The sequence below is a fragment of the Macaca nemestrina genome, chromosome 9 (assembly GCF_043159975.1).
Source record: "Macaca nemestrina isolate mMacNem1 chromosome 9, mMacNem.hap1, whole genome shotgun sequence".
In the NCBI taxonomy this organism is placed as follows: domain Eukaryota; kingdom Metazoa; phylum Chordata; class Mammalia; order Primates; family Cercopithecidae; genus Macaca; species Macaca nemestrina.
Window position 1 is genome coordinate 96,675,233 of NC_092133.1, and position 27,972 is coordinate 96,703,204.

Below are 27,972 nucleotides of genomic sequence, written 5' to 3' on the forward strand. Positions count from 1 at the left end.
TTATATTTGGAAGCTCAAACATTCCTTGAATGAAAATAGCTTGAAAGAAGTTAATTGTCTAAGATTTTACTTTAAATATTTATGTTTTTACAAGAACTATTAGAGAGTATGGCTTTTCTGTGCATTCATGGTAAATATTTGAATTTGTTAAAGGTAAAAGTTTTTCAAATATTCTTTCCCACACAAGGGTTTTTTTTCTTTCCAGTTAGTGTAAAACTAGAGGAAAGCAAAATTTGCCTGCATAAATTGAGTCAACATGTAAAATTTAGGAAATATGCAGAAATCTGGGTTTCCTCTTAAAGGATTGAATCTGGTGTCTCTTGAGCCCATATGACTGTTTGGTATACTATGAAGACGTTCTAGCTTTACATAAAGCATATGTTTCCAGTTTGCTTCTGTGCCCACCTAGTTACATCACTCACTTGACTTATCTCTTTTGCCTCTGCAAATATTTCAGTTATCAATTCCTCTTTCATAGTATATTTTGGTAAAATTTCAAGGTATTCAAGACAGTTGATAGGTGTTTATAATATATAGTTTGTATAGTTTATATTTTACATTAATTCATTAATAATGGGGTTGACTTCTAGAATTTAGAAGACTTTTTAAACAATGATTTTTCTGTATATAAACCATAAATAATTATCTTCTATTAAAATGCCTTTAAGCCTTTTTAGATTAATCATGGTTATATTTGAATAGGTTATGCCTATTGCAGAAAATATTACATCCTTCTCCTCAGAATTGTCCCTTAAAATTCAAGTGATTTAGTGGCTTATATTATGCTAATCCATATAGATGAGTCAGAACTTTCATTAATAAGTCATTTTATTCATATTTTTGATATTTTGCCAAAAATTAAGTAGCAACTACATAGAAACCAGAATAAAAATGGATTGTTGCATTTTAAGAAGTAGATATGCATTAGAATCTTAGGATTATCATTATAATTGAGAATAAACTTTCATACTGAATTTTTAATAGCTGAGATAAAATTCTATTGTCTCGTAATAGGAGAAACCCCATGGACCATTTAATAATAAGCAATCAAAGTTCATTTGAAGCCAATCTCTATTAATTTAGAGTCACTTCCTTAGTGACCCATGTAGAACAGGTGTGCTTGACATCAGCATCTGGGATCTTGGGATTATTGATAGAAGAGAATCAAGCGAGTTGGTATTACCCAAAGGAAACCTCCATTTTTCTTGGGAAACTTTCAGATCTGTATCCCTGAAATTATAATTTGTCAAATGTTAATGTCTGCCACAGAAATATATTGTCAAATAAGGAATAGTCAAAGCTCAAGTCATTTATTGAATAATGGACATTTAATTCACAGTTTTATAATATTTCTTGAAAATAGATAATGGTAGAATCTGTTGAGGTATAGTGCTTCTGGTAAGGTAATTATTCTTTGGAATATAGTTTAAGAAACACTGCTTTAGGAGTAACAATTTAGATTACTAATTTAGTCAAAAACAAAGTATTTACTACTATGTCTTAGGGTTTAAGGATATAGAGATAAAAGATACAGCCCTTGCCCTCAAGAAGCTCTTGGTTTAGATGGGAAACCATAAAATCATTATAATATAATGATTTTTGGAGATAACCAGAGTTAACATGGTGATGCAGAGGCTGAATATTTACAAGGGAAGGTGCAGTGCATGGGAAAGCACAGAAAAGGGACAAAGAAGGGACTGCTATTGACTTACTTTCTATTTTATGTGTTTAAGTTCATAGGATATTATATAAGGTTTTCAGTTCAGCTGAGAAATATGTAATTTCCTGAATTTTAAATTGTTTTGCTATTTTACAGGCTAGCCTCACACCACTTTTACTGGCCATAACAAAAAGAAGTGAGCAAATTGTGGAATTTTTACTGACAAAAAATGCAAATGCGAATGCAGTCAATAGGTTTAAATGGTATAGTATTTCTTTTTTTATTAAAAAACACTTGTGCAGTGTTCTAGAGTAATAACACTTGTTCTAGAGTAATAACAATTTTAAATAACATTTACTTAAAATTATTAGATTATAGTGAAAATATCAACACAAATTATCAGAAGAAGAGCAATTATTTTGACTGGTCAACATAAAGAACAGTATATAGTAGGATTTATCTTCTCTTATTATATTGACTGATTCCTATGTGTAATCTGATGTTTTTGGTTGCATTATCTTCTGTTAGCTAAAGTGGTTCTCTATTAGTTTTAAGAAGTATGAACTTTTTAAGTTTACTTTATAATTCAATATTGAATGATTAACACTTTTATAGTATTTTTCTGACTTCTGTTTTTTATACACTTTTTAAAAAATGCAATATTTCCTGGGCATGGTAACTGTCACCTGTTATCCCACCACTTTGAGAGGCCAAGGTGGTTGGATCACTTGAGGCCAGGAGTTTGAGACCAGCCTAGCCAACATGGTGTAACCCCATTTCTACTAAAAATACAAAAATTAGCTGGGCATGGTGGCACATGCCTGTAGTCCCAGCTACTCAGGGGGCTGAGGCTGGAGAAACGCTTGAACCTGGAGGCAGAAGTTGCAATGAGCTGAGATAGTGCCACCACACTCCAGCCTGGGTAACAGAGCGAGATTCTGTCCCAAAGGAAAAAAAAGCAAAATTAAATAGAAATAGGAGTTTAAAACCATTTTGTCTTTAGGATAACTGTTTGCTTTAAGTTGTTTCATTTGAAGAATATTAATTTTAGGTTATCCCTATGTGACTATTAATTGCTATCACTAGATACTGTGAATTTATTATTATTTTTCCTTTTTTATTCATAGTGTATTTTTATTTTTAATTTGTATGGGTAGAGGGAAGAAATACATCTTTAATTGGATTAACATTTTAGTTAATTAAGATAAGCCATAGGTGAGTAATAAAGAGAAAAGAGGCTTTTGATTCATACAAGACTGAGTTTAATTTCTAGCTTCCTCACTTGATAGGTGTGACCTTGCAAACATTACTTAATACCAAGTATGATTTTCTATATGAAAAAGAGAATAATAATATGTCCTTTAAGGATGATTGCATTGAAGTAACATTATGAATATCAACAGCATCTAATTCAGGATCTCATACATTCTTATCAGCATCATTAACTAAACTTACCATGACTACTACTAATATCATTATTCCTAATATTATTTTAAGCCTTCAGATTGCTGTCACTGGTCTGACTTCTAGCTGATTTTGAAGTATAAACTATTACATCAGACTAAGGAAGGAATAGATAATTCTTCACTTAAATCTTTGCCTCTGTTAGATTAGTGAACAGAGCATAATTTCTTGCCCCTCAAAGGACTTTATATTAGTCAATTCTAGTATGCCATATCCCATTGGGACATGAGTCTTTTTGCTCCTTCCTTTAAGCCTTCGTGGTGATTTACAAGGATAAACATTTGAGCACTCAAGATATTTATGTTTGTTAGTACATGTAAATGGTTAATTCTACACTGACAGGCACATATTAAATTGGTTCTGCTCATAATAATGAAGTGATCTCTTTGTTATTTTAGCACAGCTCTCATGCTCGCTGTATGTCATGGATCATCAGAGATAGTCGGCATGCTGCTTCTGCGAAATGTTGACGTGTTTGCTGAAGATACGTGTGGAATGACTGCAGTACGTTATGCTATTGCTTGTGGATTTGATCAGTAAGTGTTTACATTTAGAGGCTAGGAGAGATTTTATAGTTTGTTTCAGGTAGTTTTTGAATGTGAGTTAGTTCACTTCATCAGCCAGAAACTAGGCAAAAAGCTAGACTAGTTAGGAGTGTCGTGTCCAAGATTCTTTATTTAAGGACTTTCAACAACTTTATCTCTAATGTTGTCTAGTTGATTTTTCTAATTAGTTATTTGGGTCTTGAAACGTCCACTTTAGCAGAAAACCTGATAGTGTCCCCTAGGGGCTGTCTTCCATATCTAAATACTTGAATTTTTAAAAAAAAATCCAAAGGGTTCCCTAAGTCCAAGGAAGACATTCTTTTGGTATAAGTCAAAAGGATTGGAGGTGGAAATCGCCATATCTCAAGTAAGTTGGTTACATTTAACAGAGTTCAGCCTCATCCATCATTGATCAGTCTTCATGTATAAAAGTAGGAATTTTGTTGTTTCCATTGATTCTGTTGCTGCATCATTGCCATTGAAACTGCTCCTGCAGTCTGGTAATGATTGACCTTTGTGAACTTACTGACATAGATCCCTCAGCCTTTATGGTGATCCATATGTAGACTTCAAAGTCATTAGTTTTTTAAAGTTCACATACATATTCTCAGCCATTATTTCCAAAGTACCAGCACCCTGCTCTGGCAGCTAGGACTTTTAACTTTAGCCACCCACATAGTGAGCAAATTGACCCTTCTCCTCCCACTCAAAACCTGATGTGAAACCCACATCTTAGCCTGGACTTGGCCTAGACCTTCATGGTAAGTTATCCTTTGAATGACTTTTTTCTATTTTCTCTAGCAAATATTAGTTGTGATAGTTTAAAACTGTAAGACAGGTTGAAATAATGTTACAGGAATAAATTAGAGATCCATTTTTATTTTGTTACCAGATCTATATCCCTGGCAATTTATATCCTGTGAGGCACCATTTTATAGGTAGTGGAAGGCCTCATCTTATTCTGTAAGATCCTATGTCATCTTTCCAAATTTGTAGTCGGTTCCAACTTGTAATTGTCTCCTCAAGTGATTCTTTTTTCCTAAAAGCAAAAATCTCTCATGCTACTTGCATCTCTATATCGAGTTTTTAAAATATTTTCAAATTCTGCATTACCATGAAGCCATTCAATAGACTTCACTCTATCTCAAGTAAGTTAGTTAGATTTAACAGAGCTAAGCCTCATCCATCATTGATCAGTCTTCATGTGTAAAAGTTGGGATCTGTTCTGGCTTCAGTGGTACATATACTAAAATTGAAACAATGTCGAGAGGATCAGCATGGTCCCTGCACAAGGATGGCACACAAATCTGTGAAGTGTTGCATATTTCTTGCAGTCCCCAAAAGGACGTTTGACTACTTTCTAACTAGCTCTAAGGAAACGGTGTGAGTCAAAGCAAAATGCGTGACACCAAGTATTGCAGTTGTGATTTTCATACAAAAAATATGTATGTAGGTGATGTATGAAATGAGATGTGGTGAGTAACACATAGGATCTTCTGTGCAAATATGTTGTAAGTAGGCATCTCAGAAATGAGAAATAAAAACTTGCATCTTCTTTGTGGAACTTACAAAAAATAGTGGTAGGGTTTTGTCTTCCACAGCAGCTGGAAATGAACATAGTGACTAAGCCTCATTTTAACAAAGATTTGTTAGTTCAGGTTTAAGGAGGTAGATAAAGAGTAGTAGTAGTCCAAGCCAGATGCTGACATCTATTAGTTTTCTGCCCTTGGTGTGACTGATGAACTCAGTAATAGAGGATAATCAGGTTATCCAATTTGATGAATTAATATATTTATAAATAAATTTCATTACAAATTATAAAATAGCTTAGATGCCTTGAATTACAAGCCACAGAGACTAGAACATCTAATAACCAAAAGTAGGAATTAATAACAGAAAACTGCAACATTTGAACATTATAACCTATGAAGAAACACTTTTTAAAAAATATTAAATTTATTTTTTGTAGAGACACGGTCTTCCCTTGTTGCCCAGGCTGGTCTTGAACTTCTGGGCTCAAGCAATCCTCCTGTCTCAGTATCCCAAATTGCTTGCATCACATGCATGAGCCACTACACCAGGCCAACACATTGGGTTTTATTGGGAATTTTAAAATAGTTTCAGCAATAAGGTTCAAGAACAAGTTATTTCATTGCTTCACTATTTCTTTGAGCATTTAAAAAATGTTATCTCGTTAAATCTTTATAATAACCTAGTGAAATGAGGCTCTAAAATCCTCATTTTTAGAAGACATTGAGCCTAAGAGAAGCAGCTTGTTCAACAAAAAGTACCTATTGGTAACATGCTAGAACTTTTTCTGAGTTAGGAACATTTTCCATTAAGCCAAGCTAACTGTAGTTAATTTACTGAGTTATACTGCCCTCAATTCATGACTATTTCATCTTACTTTAATTCTTCTTTAATTAGAAACTTAATAAGTTCATAGAGCTAACAAACTTAAAGTCTATGGAATAAGTAATGTTCTGATATTAGCTCTGATATTGTCTGAAATACTCTAAGAACTTAATACATTTGGTAAATGTTTTTTATAATATCAGTGTTAAAATAGTAATTTTATTTATTACATTTTAATACCTAGCATTCATCAACAACTTTTGGAATATATACGAAAATTATCTAAAAATGCCGGTCCAGGTAAGACTTCTGATAGTAAACTACTCTTGGTGGTGCTACCATAAGATTATGGAAGTGTTGATCACAAAAAGGCAATTCAAAAAGCAATGTGTAAATAGCATGTGTTTACATATGTACATATGTGTGTGTGTGTATATATATATGTAGCTTTAATTTTTAGTTTATAATTCAGAATTAGTTAATAATTTCATTGTAGGTAGTTTATAATCTCTCTTTTTTTAAATTTATTTATTATTATTGTACTTTAAGTTGTACGGTACATGTGCATAACGTGCAGGTTTGTTACATATGTATACTTGTGCCATGTTGGTGTGCTGCACCCATCAACTCATCATTTACATCAGGTATAACTCCCAATGCAATCCCTCCAACCTCCCGCCTCCCCATGATAGGCCCCTGTGTGTGATGTTCCCCTTCCTGAGTCCAAGTGATCTCATTGATTAGTTCCCACCTATGAGTGAGAACATGCAGTGTTTGGTTTTCTGTTTTGATCCAGTTTCAGCTTTCTACTTACGGCTAGCCAATTTTCCCAGCACCATTTATTAAATAGGGAATCCTTTCCCCATTTCTTGTTTTTCCCAGGTTTATCAAAGATCAGATGGCTGTAGATGTGTGGTATTATTTCTGAGGACTCTGTTCTGTTCCATTGGTCTATATCTCTGTTTTGGTACCAGTACCATGCTGTTTTGGTTACTGTAGCCTTGTAGTATAGTTTGAAGTCAGGTAGCATGATGCCTCCAGCTTTGTTCTTTTGACTTAGGATTGTCTTGGAGATGCGGGCTCTTTTTTGGTTCCATATGAACTTTAAAGCAGTTTTTTCCAATTCTGTGAAGAAAGTCATTGGTAGCTTGATGGGGATGGCATTGAATCTATAAATTACCTTGGGCAGTATGGCCATTTTCACGATATTGATTCTTCCTATCCATGAGCATGGTATGTTCTTCCATTTGTTTGTGTCCTCTTTTATTTCACTGAGCAGTGGTTTGTAGTTCTCCTTGAAGAGGTCCTTTACATCCCTTGTAAGTTGGATTCCTACGTATTTTATTCTCTTTGAAGCAATTGTGAATGGAAGTTCTTTCCTGATTTGGCTCTCTGTTTGTCTGTTACTGGTGTATAAGAATGCTTGTGATTTTTGCACATTAATTTTGTATCCTGAGACTTTGCTGAAGTTGCTTATCAGCTTAAGGAGATTTTGGGCTGAGACAATGGGGTTTTCTAAATATACAATCATGTCATCTGCAAACAGTGACAGTTTGACTTCTTCTTTTCCTAACTGAATACCCTTGATTTCTTTCTCTTGCCTGATTGCCCTAGCCAGAACTTCCAACACTATGTTGAATAGGAGTGGTGAGAGAGGGCATCCCTGTCTTGTGCCAGTTTTCAAAGGGAATTTTTCCAGTTTTTGCCCATTCAGTATGATATTGGCTGTGGGTTTGTCATAAATAGCTGTTATTATTTTGAGGTACGTTCCATCAATACCGAATTTATTGAGCGTTTTTAGCATGAAGGGCTGTTGAATTTTGTCAAAAGCCTTTTCTGCATCTATTGAGATAATCATGTGGTTCTTGTCTTTGGTTCTGTTTATATGCTGGATTATGTTTATTGATTTGCGAATGTTGAACCAGCCTTGCATCCCAGGGATGAATCCTACTTGATCATGGTGGATAAGCTTTTTGATGTGCTGCTGGATCCAGTTTGCCAGTATTTTATTGAGGATTTTTGCATTGATGTTCATCAGGGATATTGGTCTAAAATTCTTTTTTTGTTGTGTCTCTGCCAGGCTTTGGTATCAGGATGATGTTGGCCTCATAAAATGAGTTAGGGAGGATTCCCTCTTTTTCTATTGATTGGAATAGTTTCAGAAGGAATGGTACCAACTCCTCCTTGTACCTCTGGTAGAATTCAGCTGTGAATCCATCTGGTCCTGGACTTTTTTTGGTTGGTAGGCTATTAATTATTGCCTCAATTTCAGAGCCTGCTATTGGTCTATTCAGGGATTCAACTTCTTCCTGGTTTAGTCTTGGAAGAGTGTAAGTGTCCAGGAAATTATCCATTTCTTCTAGATTTTCCAGTTTATTTGCGTAGAGGTGTTTATAGTATTCTCTGATGGTAGTTTGTATTTCCGTGGGGTCGGTGGTGATATCCCCTTTATCATTTTTAATTGCGTCGATTTGATTCTTCTCTCTTTTCTTCTTTATTAGTCTTGCTAGTGGTCTGTCAATTTTGTTGATCTTTTCAGAAAACCAACTCCTGGTAGTTTATAATCTCAAAAAATATTATCTGAAAAAATATTTGTTTAATTATGGTCCCTAAAATCCTATATAATACTTTTCTATACATAAGTAATGCAATTTTTAAGTTTCTATCTTGTATGTTTCCTCAATTGTCCTAACAACTTAGGCTTGTTATAAAATGTATAACCCTTGTTGTGATTGATGAATTCAGTAATAGGGGATGCTTAGGTTAGCCAATTTAATTTAAGCAGCTGAAAATCTGCTTCATATATTAACGAATTCATATATTTATAAACAAATTTTATTACAAATTATAAAGTAGCTTACATGCCCTGAATTACAAGCCACAAAGAATTGAACATCTAATAATGAAAAGTAGGAATTAATAACAGAAAGCTGTAACATTTGAATATTATAACCTGCGGCGGTCCGTCCTACAGATGATTGAGACACATACCCAGACACCCATATTCAGTGAAAGAGCAGCAAGGGTTCTGAGCTGATTACAGACACCAAGGAAGGTGCTGTAAAGAGTCAGCAGCCACAGTCCTGGCTAGCTGGCCCTGTGGGCATTTATTAGCAAAGTTTTAATGACAAAGGCTTTGAGTCAACACACCTGTGGGTAATTAATCTGGTCACCCCCCCCACCCCAGGAGAGCCATCCTGCCCATGGGTGATCAAAAGTTAGTCTTAAGACCACATAAGTAAATAAGCTATTTAGATAAACTACTCTACCTTCCTTTGTACCCACTTTAAGCTATTTAATCAAGGTAAGAATTAGGCTGCTTTCAGCCATAACCTTATCTTGAGACTTTTACAAAACCCTCTGGCCTTCCAAGAAGATTTGTGTCTATGTCCTATAACTTCATATTAAAATGTTTTTCACCAGCTTGACTGAACTCCCACAATAACCGATGAAGAAACACTGTTTTTTAATTAATTAATTAATTAATTAATTAATTAATTTATTTATTCATTTATTTATTGTAGAGACAGGATCTCCTTATGTTGCCCAGGCTGGTATTGAACTTCTGGGCTCTATTTAATTTTTACAATACATAGTTTGGATTTAGTAAGTGAGAATTAATTACAGTTGAGTCTTGAGCAATGAGAGTTAGGGTGCTGATCCCCCATGTAGCTGAAAATCTGCTTCATATGAAAATCTGTTTCTTTTGACTCCTCCAAAACTTTACTAGTAGTCCACTGTTGATCTGGAGCCTCACTGAAAGCATAAACAGTCAATTAACTCATAGTTTCTATTTTATATGTGAGCTGGAAGAAAGAAACTTTTATAAGAAAGAAAAAATATATTCACTATTGAGTGGAAGTGAATTATTATACATAAAGGTCTTCATTCTTATTTGCCTTCATGTTAGTAGTCTGATAAGGAGGAGGCAGAGGAGAGATTTGTCTTGCTATCTTGCAGTGGCAATGGAAAAGAAAAATCTGTCTATTAGTGGGCTGCTACAGTGAAACCCTTATTCAAGGATCAACTGTGGGACATAGTGACTTGTGTCACTAAAAAAGTAACTATCTTTAGAACTTGAAATTTAGTAATACTTTTCTGGCACCATAAACAAATGCCAACAAGAATCACAAAACTTAGCCAGGGTGCCTCAGTACCAATAGGAGATTATTTTTCAAAGATACTTACTGAATGTAGAAGTCAGAAAAGCAATTTTTTTTGTTGAGAAGCGCAGGTTATGTTACATAGTCTTGTACCAACAAGGTCTCACTATTATCAACTTCATTCCCCCTAAGTTGAAACCAAATAAGATATATTTACTTCATTAGAACAAGATATGTTGTTCTATCTGCTGGATAATTAGTGTGTTAATAGTAATTTGTTACAACAAGAGACTGTGTTTCTAATAGTCAAAATATTATCATTATAAATATTCAAATAGCTTAACTCTAGGCTCAACAAATTATAATAAAGTTACACAAATCTTTCATAAGAACAAAAATGCTACTGTGATACCTAAATGTGACATAATGCATTGTACAATATGAACTATATGAGCACTTATTTATTATATATTTATCAAAGGACCTCTATAAGTTAGGTTTTGCAAGTTGCAAGAGACAAAGATAGAATACACATTGTTTGGGTCTTTGAGGTGCTCATAATACAGTACAGGTGTCCCTATTGAATTTCTGCATTTTTCCAACAGAATTTTCTAAAAAACATTCTTTATTCATTTATCCACTTGTCCACTTAACAACTGTCAGGTATCTTTATGGCACTAAGCATCTTCCTTGTTATTATCATTGTCATTTTTTATTATTTACTACTTTACTAAGGTACTAAGCATTTTTCTTGTTATTATCATCTTTTTATTATTTATTACTTTATTTAGTGCTTACTCTCTGCCAGAACCCCTTTGGGAGCTTATAATTATTACTTATTATGTCATGTTGTTACTGTATTCAGCATGTGTCAGACATTTTATATCCAAGGTGAAGAATTAAAGCTTTAAAAAGTTTGATAGTGTCCAGGCGCAGTGGCTCACTCCTGTAATCCTAGCACTTTGGGAGGCCAAGGTAGATGGATTGCTTGAGCTCAGGAGTTTGAGACCAGCCCGACTAACATGGTGAAACCTGTCTCTACTAAATATGAAAAATTAGCGGGGCGATGTGGCCCCTTGCCTATGATCCCAGCTACTTGGGAGGCTGAGGTAGAAGAATTGCTTGAATTGCATTGAGCTGAGATCACACCACTGCACTCCAGCCTGGGTGACTGAGCGAGACTCTGTCTCAAAAAAAAAAAAAGTTTGGTAATATTTCAGGAAAGCATACAGAAGGGGTAGAAGTTTGCCAGGTGAAGAGTCAGGAGGATGATATTTAGTAGAAGAATCTAGTATAACCAGATTGTGTGTTTGGCAGCAGGAACATCTGCAGGAACACCTGATGAGGGTGCACCTTTGGCGGAAAGAACACCTGCCACAGCTGAAAGCTTGGTGGAAAAAACACCTGACGAGGCCGCACCCTTGGTGGAGGCAACACCTGACACAGCTGAAAGCTTGGTGGAAAAAACACCTGACGAGGCCGCACCCTTGGTGGAGGCAACACCTGACACAGCTGAAAGCTTGGTGGAAAAATCACCTGACGAGGCCGCACCCTTGGTGGAGGAAACACCTGCCACAGCTGAAAGCTTGGTGGAAAAAACACCTGATGAGGCTGCACCTGATGAGGCTGCACCCTTGGTGGAGGGAACACCTGACAAAATTGAATGTTTGGGGAAAGCGACATCTGGAAAGTTGGAACAGTTAGCAGAAGAAACACCTAGAAAAATTACGAGGCCTGCAAAAGAAACATATGGGCAATTTATATGTCCAGTAACAGGAAGACTTAGGAAGATCGCATGGGAGAAAAAGCCAAGACCTGTAAAGACTGAACGCGTGGCAGTAGTAACATCTAATAAAACTAAAGTTTTGGAAAAAGGAACATCTAAGATGATTGCATGTCCTACAAAAGAAACATCTACAAAAGCAAGTACCAATGGTAAGATGCTTGAGCGAACTTTGTAAGGTTTATTGGCACTTCGGGTTCCCTAGTGAAAAAAGTGTGATGTGGGAGTAGTTGGGAATGACTTGAATATCTTTTTTATTATTATTATTATACTTTAAGTTCTAGGGTACATGTGGATAATGTGCAGGTTTGTTATATATGTATACTTGTGCCATGTTGGTGTGCTGCACCCATCAACTCGTCAGCACTCATCAACTCATCATTTACATCAGGTATAACTCCCAGTGCAATCCCTCCCCCCCTCCCCATAATAGGCCCGGTGTGTGATGTTCCCCTTCCCGAGTCCAAGTGATCTCATTGTTAGTTCCCACCTATGAGTGAGAACCTGAGGTGTTTGGTTTTCTGTTCTTGTGATAGTTTGCTGAGAATGATGATTTCCAGCTGCATCCATGTCCCTACAAAGGACACAAACTCATCCTTTTTTATGGCTGCATAGTATTCCATGGTGTATATGTGCCACATTTTCTTAATCCAATCTGTCACTAGTGGACATTTGGGTTGATTCCAAGTCTTTGCAATTGTGAATAGTGTCGCAATGAACATCCATGTGCATGTATCTTTATAGCAGCATGATTTATAATCCTTTGGGTGAATGCTCGTCATCACTGGCCATCAGAGAAATGCAAATCAAAACCACAATGAGATACCATCTCACACCAGTTAGAATGGCAATCATTAAAAAGTCAGGAAACAACAGGTGCTGGAGAGGATGTGGAGAAATAGGAACACTTGTACACTGTTGGTGGGATTGTAAACTAGTTCAACCATTATGGAAAACAGTACGACGATTCCTCAAGGATCTAGAACTAGAAGCACCATATGACCCAGCCATCCCATTACTGGGTATATACCCGTGACTTGAATATCTAAATAAGGCAAGCTTAGGCTACACTTTTTAATAGTATAGGAATTAAGTAGCTCTTATTCTGTAGGCCCTGGAAAAATTCTCACAGTTTTTCTGGCTATAAATAGTAGATGAACTAACGAAAAATGGCTAAAACCATAGGAACTAAAGTTGTTTTGGTGGTACAGGGATATCATAGGATCTCACTGTCTGTTTTTTTTTTTTTTTTTTTTTTTTTTTTTTGTGAGACAGAGTCTCAAACTGTCGCCTGAGTTGGAGTGCAATGGCGCAAGCAATCTCGGCTGACTACAACCTCCGCCTCCTGGCTTCATGCGATTATCCTGCCTCAGCCTCCCAAGTAGCTAGGATTACAGGTGCCTGCCACCACACCTGGATAATTTTTTTGTATTTTTAGTAGAGATGGGGTTTCACTATATTGGCCAGACTCAAACTTGTGACCTGCTGATATGCCCGCCTTGGCCTCCAAAAGTGCTGGGAATTCAGGTGTGAGCCACTGTGCCCAGCTGGGATCCCACTTTTGGTTGGTTAATTAGCAACAGCTCCAGTAATCATGCTCTCTCAAGACAATATTTAAAGCTGGAAGGGTTGCTTTTGTTCACATGTTTCTTTTAAAGAGGGAGAAAACTTGGAAGCTTCCAGTAATCTTCCTGTAACATTTTATTGGCTGGATTATACCACATGCTTATATCTAAACCAGTCACTAGGAAAGCAAATGTAATTACTGTGATTAGCTTAGAATAATAATTTCTCTTTTTGAGATGGGATTGGGGTAATGGAATACTGAACATCTAAAGAAACTTGTGTTTCTGCAGCAAGAAAGAATAAATAATGTCTATGCGTAGGAAGTCAGCAATGTTTTCTGCAGGGATTCATTGAAAAAGTTTGAGCAGGGGAGTCACAAGATTAGATTTGAGTATCAGGGCATACTGGATATGGTATAAGGCAGAGATTGGCAAACTTTTCCTGTAAAGTGCCAGATAGGGAATATGTTAGGCTGCTGGGCACGGTGGCTCAAGCCTGTAATCCCAGCACTTTGGGAGGCTGAGGCACGTGGATCATGAAGTCAGGAGTTCGAGAACAGCCTGGCCAACATGTTGAAACACCGTCTCTACTAAAAATACAAAAAGTAGCCAGGCATGGTGGTGTGCGCCTGTAATCCCAGCTACTTGGGAGGCTGAGGCAGGAGAATCACTTGAGCCCAGGAGGCAGAGGTTTCAGGGAGCTGAGATCGCACCACTACACTCTAGCCTGGGTGACAGAGCAATATTCCATCTCAAAAAAAAAAAAAAATGCTAGGCCATGTGGTCTCTATAACAGCTATCGAAGTCTGTATTGTAGGGTGAAAGCAGTCATAGATAATGTATGAGCAAATAGGCAAGATTGTACTCCAATAAAACTTTGTATAGAAAACTGTTTGGTAAGCTGAATTTGGCCTGCGGCCTATAGTTTGCTGGCCCTTCATATAGAAGAAAGATGGAGGGTAATTACATAAAAAGATTTAAAGATGAAGCTTTTGTAGTAGTTCATGCTATAGTCCTTTTTTTTTTTTTTTTTTTTTTTTTGTCACCAATCTGTGGCCTAGTATCAATCTATTATGAAAGTTTGACCCATTCAGGGTAAAAAGAATCAAGTTCAGAAGCTCAATTTACACATTTAAACATGTAGGTCTTTCTTTGCCATTATTTTACTTTGATTTCTTTTACTGAATTTTTTTAACTTAAAAAATACAATAGTAATTGGTAGAGTTTCTTTTTCCCTGTGAAAGCCATCAGTTAAGGGGCCATGTCTAACTAGGAAATTTGAGTGAATTCACTTCAGATGCGTTTAGAATATTTCTGTTATATATTCGTGTTCTGCCTCATGGTGCTCAGTATTCCTTGGGTCTTGCATGGACCTTGATTTAATTCTAAGAAATGTGGGAAATTTAGGTTACTTAAGGCAATCATTTTTCCTATAAATTTGTAATGTTTCTCCAAGGAGGCACAAGTTGATTGTGAAGATATTGTTGCATTAAGGAAAGACTATCTCATTGTAATTAAAGCAGTTTTTAATTTATATGCAGTACAAGTTCTTTAAGCTTATTTATCTAAAACATATACACACCAAATATACTGTCATGGCATATTGAAATTTAAAAGGGTTGGATATATATTTTGCTAATATCAAAAAGTTAGTATTTTGCAGACTCTTATTTATTGATAAATAATTTTTTTGAAGAACTATGTAATAAAGATTGCTTAGTCAATAAAACTAAGTAATAGTAAAAAACAAAAACTTAGAAAGTAATGAGAGATGATAGGTAATTAAAGTTACCTGAATGAATAGCAAATCTCTGACATAGTGTGTTTCACGGGAGAAGAGGATATGACTTTTGTGAAGAAATAATTAATACAAACTAATCAAATTTTTATTTTATTTGCATTCTAATGAGTATAAAGTTGATTTTTAGATTTTAAGATTGCAACTCTAACCAATTGACTATAGAAGTGGTGGTGGTTATCCACCGATAGAATATACAGGCTACAGAAGAAAGTCCACAGATTCATGAATGAAAATAGATTTGTATATGTTTTAAAATTTTATAAGAAGAAATGTTCTCATGAATGTGTCTGTGATTAACCTTTTATAGATCAGAGGTTCCCAACAGAATCCAAACAAGAGGAAGATGAAGAAAATTCTTGTGATTCTGAGGTACTGTGTATTATTGATGTTATTATTCTCTAAGAATATTAATACTGAGTGATGTGAAAATATAAAGTCAGAGGCTTTGACTTGGTTTTCTTACCACTGCATATGCTCAAGAGAAATTCTGATTTTTCTAAAAACATTCTTGGCTGGGCATGATGACTCATGCCTGTAATCCCAGCACTTTGGGAGGCCCGAGTTGGGAGGATCACCTGAGGTCAGGAGTTCGAGACCAGCCTGGCTAATATGGTGAAGCCCTGTCTATACTAAAAATACAAAATTAGTTGGGTGTGGTGGCACACACCTCTAATCCCAGCTACTTGGGAAGCTGAGGCAGGAGAATCACTTGAACCTGGGAGATGGCTGTTGCAGTGAGCTGAGATCGTGCCATTGCACTCAGATCGGGCCATTGTACTCCAGTCTGGGTGATAGAGTGAGACTCTGTCTCCAAAAAAAGAAATATTTAAATATCTATGTGCTAAGTAGATTACTGCTTGGTAGTGAAATTCTGATAATTTTCAGAATTAGTTTCAGACAACTGTGTAGTATAGTGTAAAAAATAAGGCTTAGAATTCACAAGTAATTCACATGAGTTCTGAGGTGAAATTTGACCAAAAGCTAAAGAATTACTCTGAGTCCACCTTTGGGCAAATATATGATTCGGTAGTATATCTAGACATACAAAAGTTCTAATTGGATTCATAGAAAACCAGTTTAAGCTGTGGCTTTGTACAACTTGAAACATAAAAGATAATGCTTTGGATTTGAAATTATTGACATATCTGTATTGTCCAGTATAGACCTGAAGGAACATTTCAGGAGAAAACAATGCATAAAGAATAGGAAACCAGTGGGACTATAATAACAATTTGTTTGAGTGTTTTAAAAAGTAGAAATTATTTTTACAAATAGACCTCTTTGAGTCTGTTTGTGGTAGCCATGCTTATGCAACATAAGTACCAAATAATAATGATGTAGTCCAAGGTCACAACTGTGGAAAGACACAGGAAGTGACTGACCTCTTAGATCCAAGCCCCTGCTGCACAGTGGTAACAGAAATGAGATGTCAATAGACAAGTTGACTTTATCTAATTTGTCCATAGACAAAAAAAGACTTTCCAATACTTGTCTGCTGTCATTTAAACATAAGATACATATAAGTTTTCCTTAGTACTTTTTCATTTTATTCAAGTACTTTTTCTATCAGCAGACATTTTATCAAAAACATTTTGATTATTTTAACTCCCCGTTTACCTAAATAAAGCGACTTCTACAATGCTCTGAGTATACTTTATATGACTTATTCTTAACATTGTCTTCATGCCATGCATCATTTTTAACACTAAGTAATTCTATAATCATGAGTATTTTCAATGTTTAATACAGTATGTATTTGCAGCAGCACTCCTCTGGAGGGGGCACCGATGCAGGGAGTCTGTCCCTTGCAGACCTCTGACCCGGCGACAGATGAATAAAGTACATTGACACACAGATATTCTGCTCTGTCAGTCCAGCTGAGGGTGTCCAAGTGGCTTACAGACTTCCTGCTGAGTTCTGTAAACAGTTGCCACTATGGCCCTGATCAGCTAGTCAGACTCACAATTATTCAGTAAGATTAATTAACAAAAGCTTGAGTCAACACCATTAGAGGGTGATTGACATTGTGGACTTCTCGAGTAAAAAGCCCTTAAGCGCCTGTGGTACATCAAAAGTTAGTCTTAAGATTATATGAGTAAACAAGCTAGCTAGGTAAACTACTCTGCCTTCCTTTATGACTACTTTAATTTGTTTAAAGGTAAAGATCAAGTTGCCTTCAACCATATATATTACCAAAGTTATACAAACTTCTCGGCCTTTCAAGAAGATTTGTGTCTATTTATATAACTATCTCTATCTAATATTTTTCCCACCAGCCTGATTGAACCCCAACATGTGTTATTTCAGGTAGCAAGTGTTGTACTTTGTTTGATGTGCCTTCTTGATTTTTGGTGAGGAAGATAAAGTAAGATATTTTTAAGTGAGCTACTTTTTGAAATATACAGATGAGTGAAAAGTTTTGTCAATGTTGCTTATTTTTCATGCTCAGTAACCAAGTCAATAGCCACATGAAGATAACAGATAAACTTTGATCTAGATATAGCATGTGTGAGGTTTTCTATCAAAATGTTGTGATTTTCAATATGTGCCTATCCTTAAATCAAATTGCCTTTGAAATCAGAAATTGAGTTTAAAAAATATTTTAATTAGGAATTTTGATGCTTCTTTTGATTTTAAATTCAAAATTATCTATTGATATTACTTTTAACAGAGTCTCTTTGAGAGTTCTACAAAAGTTCAAGTGTATATACCTGAGTCTATTGATCAAAGTGTAATGAAGCATGTAAATAGAGAAGTAGAAGGTAAGAACCATTTTTTATTTGAAAAGTCATTTAACCATATGTTTGTCTAAATGCATGAAGAAAGATATATGCTCATAGTCAGATAAAATTACCCACTAAATACATAACATTGAAAAGAGATGAGTAAAATGATGATAAGTTGTATGTATTTTCAGGTTTTGGCAACAGGATATATATAGAGTACACAAAACGAACTGAATTATTTTTTGAAACCAAGATACTCTAAGAAGTGAGGAAAGTCTGGAAATAAGTAAGAGAAAAGGAGTAAAAAGGGAATGAAGACTAAGGAAGACAGAGAGAGTACAGGGAGTTCATGAAGGAATAAGAAGCAGGTTTATATAATTGAGGTGGCAAAATAAAACACTTTTTAAAGAAAAGATAGATCATGGTTAGAAAGATGGCAAGAATATAAAATGATCCTCCAGTACCAAAACTTGTCAGAAAATTATAGCTCTGCTTCTTGTTCCTTCATAAACTCCCTGTACACTCTGTCTTCCTTAGTCTTCATTCCCTTTTATAGTCCTTTTCTCTTCCTTATTTTCTGACTTTCCTCACTTCTTAGAATATCTTGGTCTCACTAGGTTTCGCTATTACAATCACTCATGACAAATATATATTTAGTTGATATTATCTATTCAAATGAAATATATTTGAAAGTAAGAACATTGGCTTTATTTTTAAGAAAATGAGTTGTTTTGGCCAGGTGCAGTGGCTTATGCCTGTAATCCCAGCACTTTGGGAGGGTGAGGTGGGCGGATCACGAGGTCAGCAAATGGAGACCATCCTGGCTAATATGGTGAAACCCCATGTCTACTAAAAGTACAAAAAATTAGCCAGGCGTGGTGGCAGGTGCCTGTAGTTCCAGCTACTGGGGAGGCTGAGGCAGGAGAATAGCCTGAACCCGGGAGCTGGAGCTTGCAGTGAGCCGAGATCGCACCACTGCACTGCAGCCTGGGTGACAAAGCGAGATTCTGTCTCAAAAAAAAAAAAAAAAAAAAAAAAAAAAAAAATGAGTTGTTTTGATAAAATTGCCATTCCACAAAAATTTATTATAGACTAACGATACACAAAATCAGACGATTTATAGGAACTAAAAATATACTGAATTTATACTTGAATAATAAGATTGCTTTTTAAAATAAATACTGTGGTGACTTAACAATATAAAAGTTATTTATGTTTAATATATCTCTTGCAGTTAATTTATATATAAATATATCAATATTGAAAGCTTATTGTAAATTATTTCCATGATGAGTTTTATACATCTTCTTGCATGAATGGATCAAGAAGCATTCAGATGGATACACTAGAGGATACAGAAATGTAGGCATATGATTACACCATATGGTTATGGAAAACAATGAATGTTTATATTTAGTATAATGACCTAAGTATTTATCCAAGCTGATCAATTCATGGCACTTCACTGATGAGATGTCAATTCTAAATTCAACTGAACTCTCATCGTAACTATATACCTTTCCAAAGATAGGCCACATTAAAGAACATGATGAATAGAATAATATAAATGATTCTAATGTGTTTCTTTTAGTATATGGTGTAGCATTCCATGTTCAGCTTTGACATTTATTTTCTTATATCAACTCTTTTTACACGTGAAACACAATCTCGCTTTTGAAGTCTTAACTGCATGATCTGTGAAACCTCTATTTATATTTTCTTCAGTGTATTTCTGTCATGTGAGTATCCTAAAGAAAGAAACCAAAAGATTCCTAAACCTAAAGGAATCATTCTCAAAGCTGAGCAAGAGGACTCAATTAGATACTGTCATTGCATTCATTTGTGGTTGGTTTTGTCATATTTACCTATGATTGATAATGAATCTCTTTTGCTTTTTAGAGTTTCCTGAAAAGCCCTCTGACTTTAAGGTATTGAATTTTATAATTTCATTTTGAATGACTTATTAACTACGTATTTTGCGAAGTATACATTCTTTATTAATCATTTTGCTTCCAAACCCATTTAGCCTGCTGTTGACATGCAAAACTCTGTTCCAAATGAAGCCTTCGAATGGAAGAATGAACAAACGTTGAGACCGGGTAAATTTTTCAATTTAACTATGAAAAGATGAATATTTCAATATTGGATATTTTGATAGTCTTTCTATCCCTAATGCTTTATTTTTTTCAACTTTGATGAAAAGATTTGATCTAAATAATGGCAATAATGATATTTATGTTTGAAAAACTGATATTACAAGAACAGTAATTTTCAATAGTATTTTTTTAAAAATGTTGCCTTAATCTCAGTTGTTTCTACTTTTGTATCCTGAAACTGTAATGTTTTCTATTTTGAATTTGTATTAAAGATTTAAGAAGGTGAATTTTGAAACTCTACTTTTTTTTTTTTTTTTTTTTTAGTTCTTCTAAGCTTAATTCAAATTCCACAGTTTACTTTGGGGAACATTTATTTTACTGATATAACAATTGTGTTTTAACATTAATTACCTCATTTCAGTGTTGTCACTTTGAGAATCCTAAGAAAATCAGTAACTCTGATTACTGAACTCTTTGTGTGTGTGTGTGTCTGTGTGGGTGCCTGTGTGTGTCTGTTTTTGTGAGTGGTACCTTTACCTTGTAAAGATGAGGAAAATAATTAATCATTTCTTTATGAATATTTGATAAACACACTTTTTCATACAACTGTGATTCTGAAGCATTTGGCTTTAGAGTCTTTTTACACAACTACCATTTATTGCCTAGAAGTAACCAGTATTCTAAACCAGTTTTGAAAACTATTCTTATGCATGTTTAAACATTTTACAACACGTTACGTGGTCATATTTAATATGTAGTTTTTTTTCAACTTCCAATGCGTACATGGTTGTACAGTGTCATGTTCAGCAATGTTCTTTTTTGATCAGCATTATAATTTTTAGAGACATCCATAATGGACACAATTAACTGTGTTTTTTAATATTAGGTTCTTTATAAAATTCCATTGTATGACTGCACCATAGTTAATTACACAATTTCATGCTGATTAATAATAAATAAAAATGAAAACATGCAGATTTCAGAGTCTTTAAGTTAGTTTTATCTATTTTTTTTAGTTATTAGAAATTAAAACTAAAATATTGAAAGTATTTCCTTGTGCAATCATACATTCCACTAACAATTCGAACTGTGACCCACAGATTATTGGAGCTATGGTATTACAACATGTTAGATCTGAAATGATCCAGGGTACACTTCTAAACATGAGTGAAAATGATGACTTCCCAAAGTATGATTCGAGTTTGTTGGACCCTCTGCATGAAATGTGAACTTTAGGGATGCTGAGATCAGAAGTTAAATTTGCTTTTTAAAACCAGATATACACTTCATGGATGTCAAATGATAAACGTATCCTTAATGATGAAACGGTCTTACATTTTAGTTTTGCATGTTTGCTTTTTGCTTTAACCTGACTTAAATAGTTAAATATTTAAAACACAGGAATGCATTTTAAGTATTTATGTTTTTGGAGACAGTCTCACTCTGTCGCCCAGGCTGGAGTGCAATGGCATGATCTCGGCTCACTACCACCTCCGCCTCCTGCACTCAAGCAATTCTCCTGCCTCAGCCTCCCTAGTACACATACTCATTTGTAAACCAGTCACTAGAAATGCAAATGTTTTTACTGTGATTAGCTTAGAATAATGGTTTCTCATTTTGTAGATGAGATGGGGGTAATGGAATAATAAATATATGAATATACTTGTGTTTCTGTAGCAAGAAAGAATAAATAATGGCTACGTATAGGAAGCCAGCAATATTTTCTGCAGAGATGCATTGGAAATGTTTGAGTAGGGGAGTCACAAGATTAGATTAAGTATCAGGGCATTCTGGTCATGGTATAAACCAGAGATTGGCAAACCTTTCCTGTAAAGGGCCAAATAGGAAATATGTTAGGTGATGTGGTCCCTATCATGGCTTTTCAACTCTACCATTGTAGGATGAAAGCAGTCATAGATAATGTGTGAGGAAATAGGCATGACTGTATTCCAATAAAACTTTGTCTAAAAACCATTTGGTAAGCTGAATTTGGAATTCCATAACCATGAATTCCTTGAGACAAAGGTCTCAAGTCAACACCACTAGAGGGTAATTAACACTGCTGACCCCCCAGTACAAAGCAATCATGCACCCTCGGATGATCAAAGTTTGGTCTTAGGACCATATGAGTAAACAAGCTATTTAGATAAACTCCTCCACATTCCCTAGTTATTTGCTCCATTGCTGTCCACTCACAGTAAAGAGGATTAGGCTGCTTTCAGCCAAATCATTTACTGAAGTTGTGCAAACCTCTAACCACGGCCTTCCAAGAAGGTTTGTGTCTATTTCCTGTAACTATCTTTATAAATATTTTTCTAATCACTTTTTCTGATCCCTGACAAGTAGGGTTTCTTTTTCCCTGTGAAAGCAATCAGTTAAGGGGCCATTTCTGACTAGGAAATATAAATATAAAATAAGTTTGTATTTCCAGTGGCAATGGAAAGATTAAGCAAAGGCAGAAAATAGGTATAGTTAATATGATTTACTGATTATTGAGTTTAAAAAGCTAGGGGACAGAAAAAAATCTCAGGTCATTCATAAGTTTCCACATTGTGCATTAACATTTACAATGCTCATGGGGAAGGAGTAGGAAACTGTCAGGTCAACAGAGAAGTGCAAACAGTCATGGAACAGACCGAAGTTTTCTTTACATATTGAGTTTAATGAAACATTTATGTGGGATATTTTCAATAAGTAATTGGATTATAGGTGTTTGTAGCTGGAGATAGTACTATGGTTGGAGATGCAGGCCTAGAATAATTTTATTACAATTATTAGGAAAAGCCATAGATCTCAATGAGCTTATCCATTATGCAGAAGATGTAGAATAAGAAGAAAGCCATTGACAAAACCCTGGGACTATCAACATTTTACAGAGTCAAAGGACTTGGTAAAGGTGACTGAGCAGTGGCTAATGAAAAGTAGGAGAGCAGTCAGAGAAAGTGATGTTGCAAATTTCTTTTAAATGTGAGAATTTCATGAGATTACTGAAAAGTCAATTGGATTTAACTTACAAGTTTTTCAGTGGTAATCTGTTCAAAAGAATTCTTTTAGAGTTCTTAAGTGTACTATTGATGTGGTTAATGTTTCTGGTGTCCAAGAAGAAATTTCCCATGATCCTACCTAACTTTTTGTAACTGAAGCAGCCAACATACACAGGGTCTGGAAAATTGTCTAGACTGGAGAGTACATGTGCCAGCAGTTTTCCAGAATTGTCAAAAGCTAAGGGTCATGTGTGAGGAAAAGTGCTGTTTTTTTATGTGTTTCTTGTGGAGAGTGGAGATCTGTGTTGTCTCTCTCTCTCTCTGTCTCTCTCTCTCTCTCTCACACACACACACACACACATACACACGTGCACAGTACAGTAATTCACCCTTATCCACAGGGGATATTTTCTAAGACACCCAGTGAATGTCTGAAACTGTGGATAGTATGGAACCTTATACATTCATATTTTTTCTATACATGAATATTTCTGATAAAGTTTAATTCATAAATTAGGCACAGAAAGAGATTAACAATAACTCATAATAAAATAAAACAATAACAATATATTATAATCAAAGTTAAGTGAATGTGGTCTCTCAAAGTGTCTTGTATTGTACTCACCCTTCTCACTCATATGATAATTGTGAGATGATATAATGCCTATGTGATGAGATGAAGTCAGGAGAATGAGGTAGGAGTTGTCATGTGGTGTTAGGCTACTAATTATTTCTGGCTATCTGACTACACATCAGAAGGAGGATCATCTGCTTTATGTGACCCTGGATCATTGAGCCATGATAGTGTTGATGGTTGGGATTCAGGAACAGACCATTTTGATGACTAATGGGCAGATAGCATATACAAAGGGATGACTCATGACCTGGGTGAGATGCAACAGGGTGTCTTAATATTTCATCATATTCCTTAGAATGACACACTATTTAAGACTTATGACTTGTATATTTCTGGAATCCCCCATTTAATATTTTGGACTACAGTTGGCCACAAGTAGCTGAAGTCACAGAAATCCAAACCTTCAATATTATATTGTGAAGTATATGTTTGGTCTTCCACACTGTTTTGTGGCATACAACTCATAAAATGTTCAGAATCTCCAAAGTGATGTCTTTGTATGCTAATAATTGAGTGATAACTGACAGTCCCTAGATAGCTTCAGGAAAGGAGCTTGTCACAAAAAAGAACAAGGCATGATTAGAGTGTTGGGACTTTCAGCCCCATCCCTAAACCTCCTAGGAGGTGACAGGAGCTGAAGATAAGGTCAATTACCAGTGGCCGCAGATTTTTTCATTCATGCCTATGTAATAAAGCTTTCTTAAGAACCCAGAATGACTGGGATCAAAGACCTTCCAGAAAGCTGAATGTATGGAAGTATTTGGAGGCTGATGTGCCCTGGGAGGGCATGGAAGCTCCATGCCCCTTCCCCCATAACTTGCCATATGCATCTATTCATGTGTCTCCTTTGTGATACCCTTTATAATAAACTGGTAAATGTGTTTCCCTTCATCTTTGGGGCACTCTAGCATGTTAATCAAACCCAAAGAGGGAGTCTTGAGAACCCCAACTTGAAATCAGCTGGTTAGAAGTTTCAGAGACACAGATTTGCAATTGGTATGGGAGGGCAGTCTTGTGAGACTGAGCCTTCAACCTGTGGAATCTGAGACTATTTCTAGACAGATAGTGTTGGAATTGAATAGAGGACAACCAGCTGGTTTCTGCTACAGAATTGATTGCCTACTTGTTGGTGGAGAAAATCCTCCAAACATTTGGTCGCAGAAGTCTTCTGTTTTGATGTTTGTGGTGTGAAAGCAGAGGGAAATCATGTGTGTGTGTTTCTTTCTATAAGTAGAGCAGATCAAGAGAGACTACTGTATCCTCTGTTCTAACTGCTCCAAGTTCATTTGTCTAGAAATTATACTTTCTAAGGTTGACACTGTCCACTTATACTAATTCTGCTAATAATACAATTTTCTGTCAGTCTTATAGGATTCTGTTTGCATTATGGCTATTGTACACTGTAGTTCACTTTTAGATATCAAATTGTGCTAAATTCGATTTTTCCTCTCATTTGAGAACTATAAAGGAGGGGAAATAATAGTTCTTAATGCATCAATTTTCTACCAGTAGTATACTTAATAATAATTTTACTATAGTCTTAATGTATTGTCCCAAAGGAATGCTGTATATCAAATTATCTCAGTCTTTATAACAAAGCATCTGAGTATTATGCTTTTTTATACAATATCTGGATCATGCATGAAAGTGTGCATGATTCTTTTAAATTAAGTTAAAGTATCATGATGTCTCCCAGGCTACTTTCAGACTCCTGGGCTCCTCCGGTGATCCTCCTGCCTCACCTTCCCAAGTAGCTGGGATTACAGGCATGTGCCATCATGCCCTCTTATGTTTTTAATATTCTGTATTTTCTATCTATATTTGTTGATTTAATGTATTTTACTTTTTCTCTTTAATAGTGCATGTGAGTTCTGTAGAGTCTATATTCAGGTAAGACTTTATGGTTTTTTAAAACGTATATTTTAACTCAGAACATATAGAGGAAAGAAATCACTATCTGTTGAGTATTCTACTCTGGGCTAGACAACATATTATGTGCTTAATATTTATCATCTCACATAGTCATCACACAGTTTTGTAAAACATCTGTGCTACTATCACCTACTTTGTAGTAGTCAGTCAAATGTGGTTCAGAGAGGTTGATTAATTGGTCTATGATTTCATAGCTAAAAAGTAACTGACCCTTGAGTTTGCCATCAGCCTACCTTGCTCCCAAATCCCTTCTCTTGCCCCTCAGCACAGATTGATGGATACCTGTGCATCATTAGGATCAAGGTCCAGGTTCAGATGGGATGAATTCACAAAGTCACATTTTGTCATATGTTAACTCTTTTTAGAGATTTCCCTTAGAACACTGGTTAATCCAAGACTTTGTTCTAACGTGTTTAAGAGTTAAAGAGGTAGACCAGTACCTTGTTTTTATCATCAAAGTTTTTAGAGCAGATCTGACTTAGTTGTGGTGACAAGACATAGGTTTTTGTTTCATAAGCAAGACCAGGTAAGTCCTATAGATGAATTATTTTACTCTTATTGGAGAATATCTACGTAGAAATATGTTAATCATATTTAGAGGCTATTTCTTATAGATTTCTCGGTTTACTGACTTCCCAGCTTAGTTTTTCTTCAAAGCAGTACCCTGCCTAGTTGCATGAACTCTTCTTTTTTTTTGCTAGAGTCTTTTTTTCTTCTTCCATGACTTTTCTATGATCTTTTCCTGATTACTTTCTTCTCTGCTTTCCTTGGTGTTCTTTTCTTCTATTATTTTATTGCTTTCTACCAGCCCCATTTTTCTATAGGTAAAATTAAAAGTACATGAAATTTTAGGATTTTAAGGACTCTTGGAGACTAATCAAAATACTTTCATATTTCAACCTGTATTTAATATCCTGGAAAAATGGTTGTTCAGATGGAGAGTCTGAAACTCAAAGTGACCTATTTAAATATAGGAGGTAACAAGTAATATTTAAACTCATTTCAAAGCCCATTACTCTTGTTTTTATATCACCATGTAAGTGAGTGTTTGAATAATAGAAAGGAAGAGGAAATGGGTCGAATTAAACAAATTGAAAAGGATAAGAATGGAATTAGCTGGAGAACCCAGTGGAAGTAGGTAACAAGGGAATTAGCAGGGAAAGGCCAAGTCTGAAGAGAAATAATCCCAGGATTGGTAGGAGTAAGGGTTTTTACCAAAGAGATCATAATGTTGGATCTTATGACAAGTTTAATGAAGATAAATTAGAACAAACACAGTAGATATTGGGAGTTATCTAGAAAGGCATATTAAATATGGTACAAAAGAGGTCCTGAATAGGTCACTGCTTTTTTGCTTGTTTAATTGGAGGAATGGACAAACTTCAAGATTTCTGTTGAAAGGGTAAAAAAAAAAAAAAAAAAAAAAAAAAAAAAAAAAAGTCTCTACGATCAGATAGAAATGTGCTATTCTGTTCTTTCACCCCAAATCTCACTGGAGAGGCTTAGAGCCCCTTGAATGCTAGGAGATTGAAGGTTGCTGAATTACACAGATCTGTGGCCCAGGGCAAGTGTCCCCTCCCCTTTGCCTCTTTTTCCAAGCCTCTAATGTCCTACCCATGTACATGTAAAGCAGGGGTAAGATTGGCTGGCAAATAAGTCAGGGAGCTTCAATTGGGTTTTTGGTAACATGCTTATGGGGGAGGTGAATGACTGACTGAGACTCCATTTAGTTGTTTTCCAGGAACAGGTAAATACAGAGCTTCTTGGCTGGTCATTGAATTTATCTTTTCAGTGATCTGTGCTTTGATGAGCTGAATATTTAAAGGTTGGAGACTGCCATGAAGCCCTGCAGAAGAAAGATGTGGAAGTGAGAGACACTTTCACTATATATAGTGGCTCCCACTTCCAGATCTTTCTCTCTGTGTATATACGGTACTTAGAGAAATCCAATTATCAGGACTCAGTTTTTCTAGCAGTCTCTCTCCTTGGGAATAAGTACAAAGATTTTTAAGGTTTTGCTAGTTGTTGTAGCCCTGAACAGGGAAGGACAAGTATAAAATAAGTAGTTAGATTTTATTATTTTTACAGTTTCACTTTTTGTTGAGAAAAATATTTCTAATAAGAAATATACATTTGTGATTTGACATTTGTAGGTTCAGCTTTTCAACATTTCAAATATTTCAGGGCACCCTCTCTAGTGTTTTAGGGTGAAGGGAAGCAACAAGGCATTCTTAAGTGGTTTTTTTGCTGAGAAACAAAGAATGTCATTTTCCTGTGACACAGATTAGTCTTTGAATCAGAGATAGATAATGGAAAAGGGA

General features: G+C 35.4%; 1 protein-coding gene and 1 non-coding gene across 2 annotated transcripts in view; both read left to right on the top strand.

Annotated features, from left to right (window-relative positions):
- The window catches only part of LOC105470746 (ankyrin repeat domain-containing protein 30B-like), a 135,950-nt gene that overhangs the window by 4,739 nt on the left and 103,239 nt on the right, over positions 1 to 27,972 (top strand). Inside the window, exons 4-12 of the mRNA XM_071068734.1 lie at positions 1,817 to 1,923; positions 3,523 to 3,660; positions 6,269 to 6,324; positions 11,445 to 12,062; positions 15,584 to 15,645; positions 17,948 to 18,038; positions 19,902 to 19,930; positions 20,029 to 20,101; positions 25,579 to 25,609. Coding sequence (XP_070924835.1) covers positions 1,817 to 1,923; positions 3,523 to 3,660; positions 6,269 to 6,324; positions 11,445 to 12,062; positions 15,584 to 15,645; positions 17,948 to 18,038; positions 19,902 to 19,930; positions 20,029 to 20,101; positions 25,579 to 25,609 — 1,205 coding nt within the window. The remainder of the gene's footprint in view (positions 1 to 1,816; positions 1,924 to 3,522; positions 3,661 to 6,268; positions 6,325 to 11,444; positions 12,063 to 15,583; positions 15,646 to 17,947; positions 18,039 to 19,901; positions 19,931 to 20,028; positions 20,102 to 25,578; positions 25,610 to 27,972) is intronic.
- On the top strand, positions 4,892 to 4,998 carry LOC112423942 (U6 spliceosomal RNA). Its single transcript, XR_003014544.1, has one exon. It is a non-coding gene; the product is annotated as a U6 spliceosomal RNA (small nuclear RNA).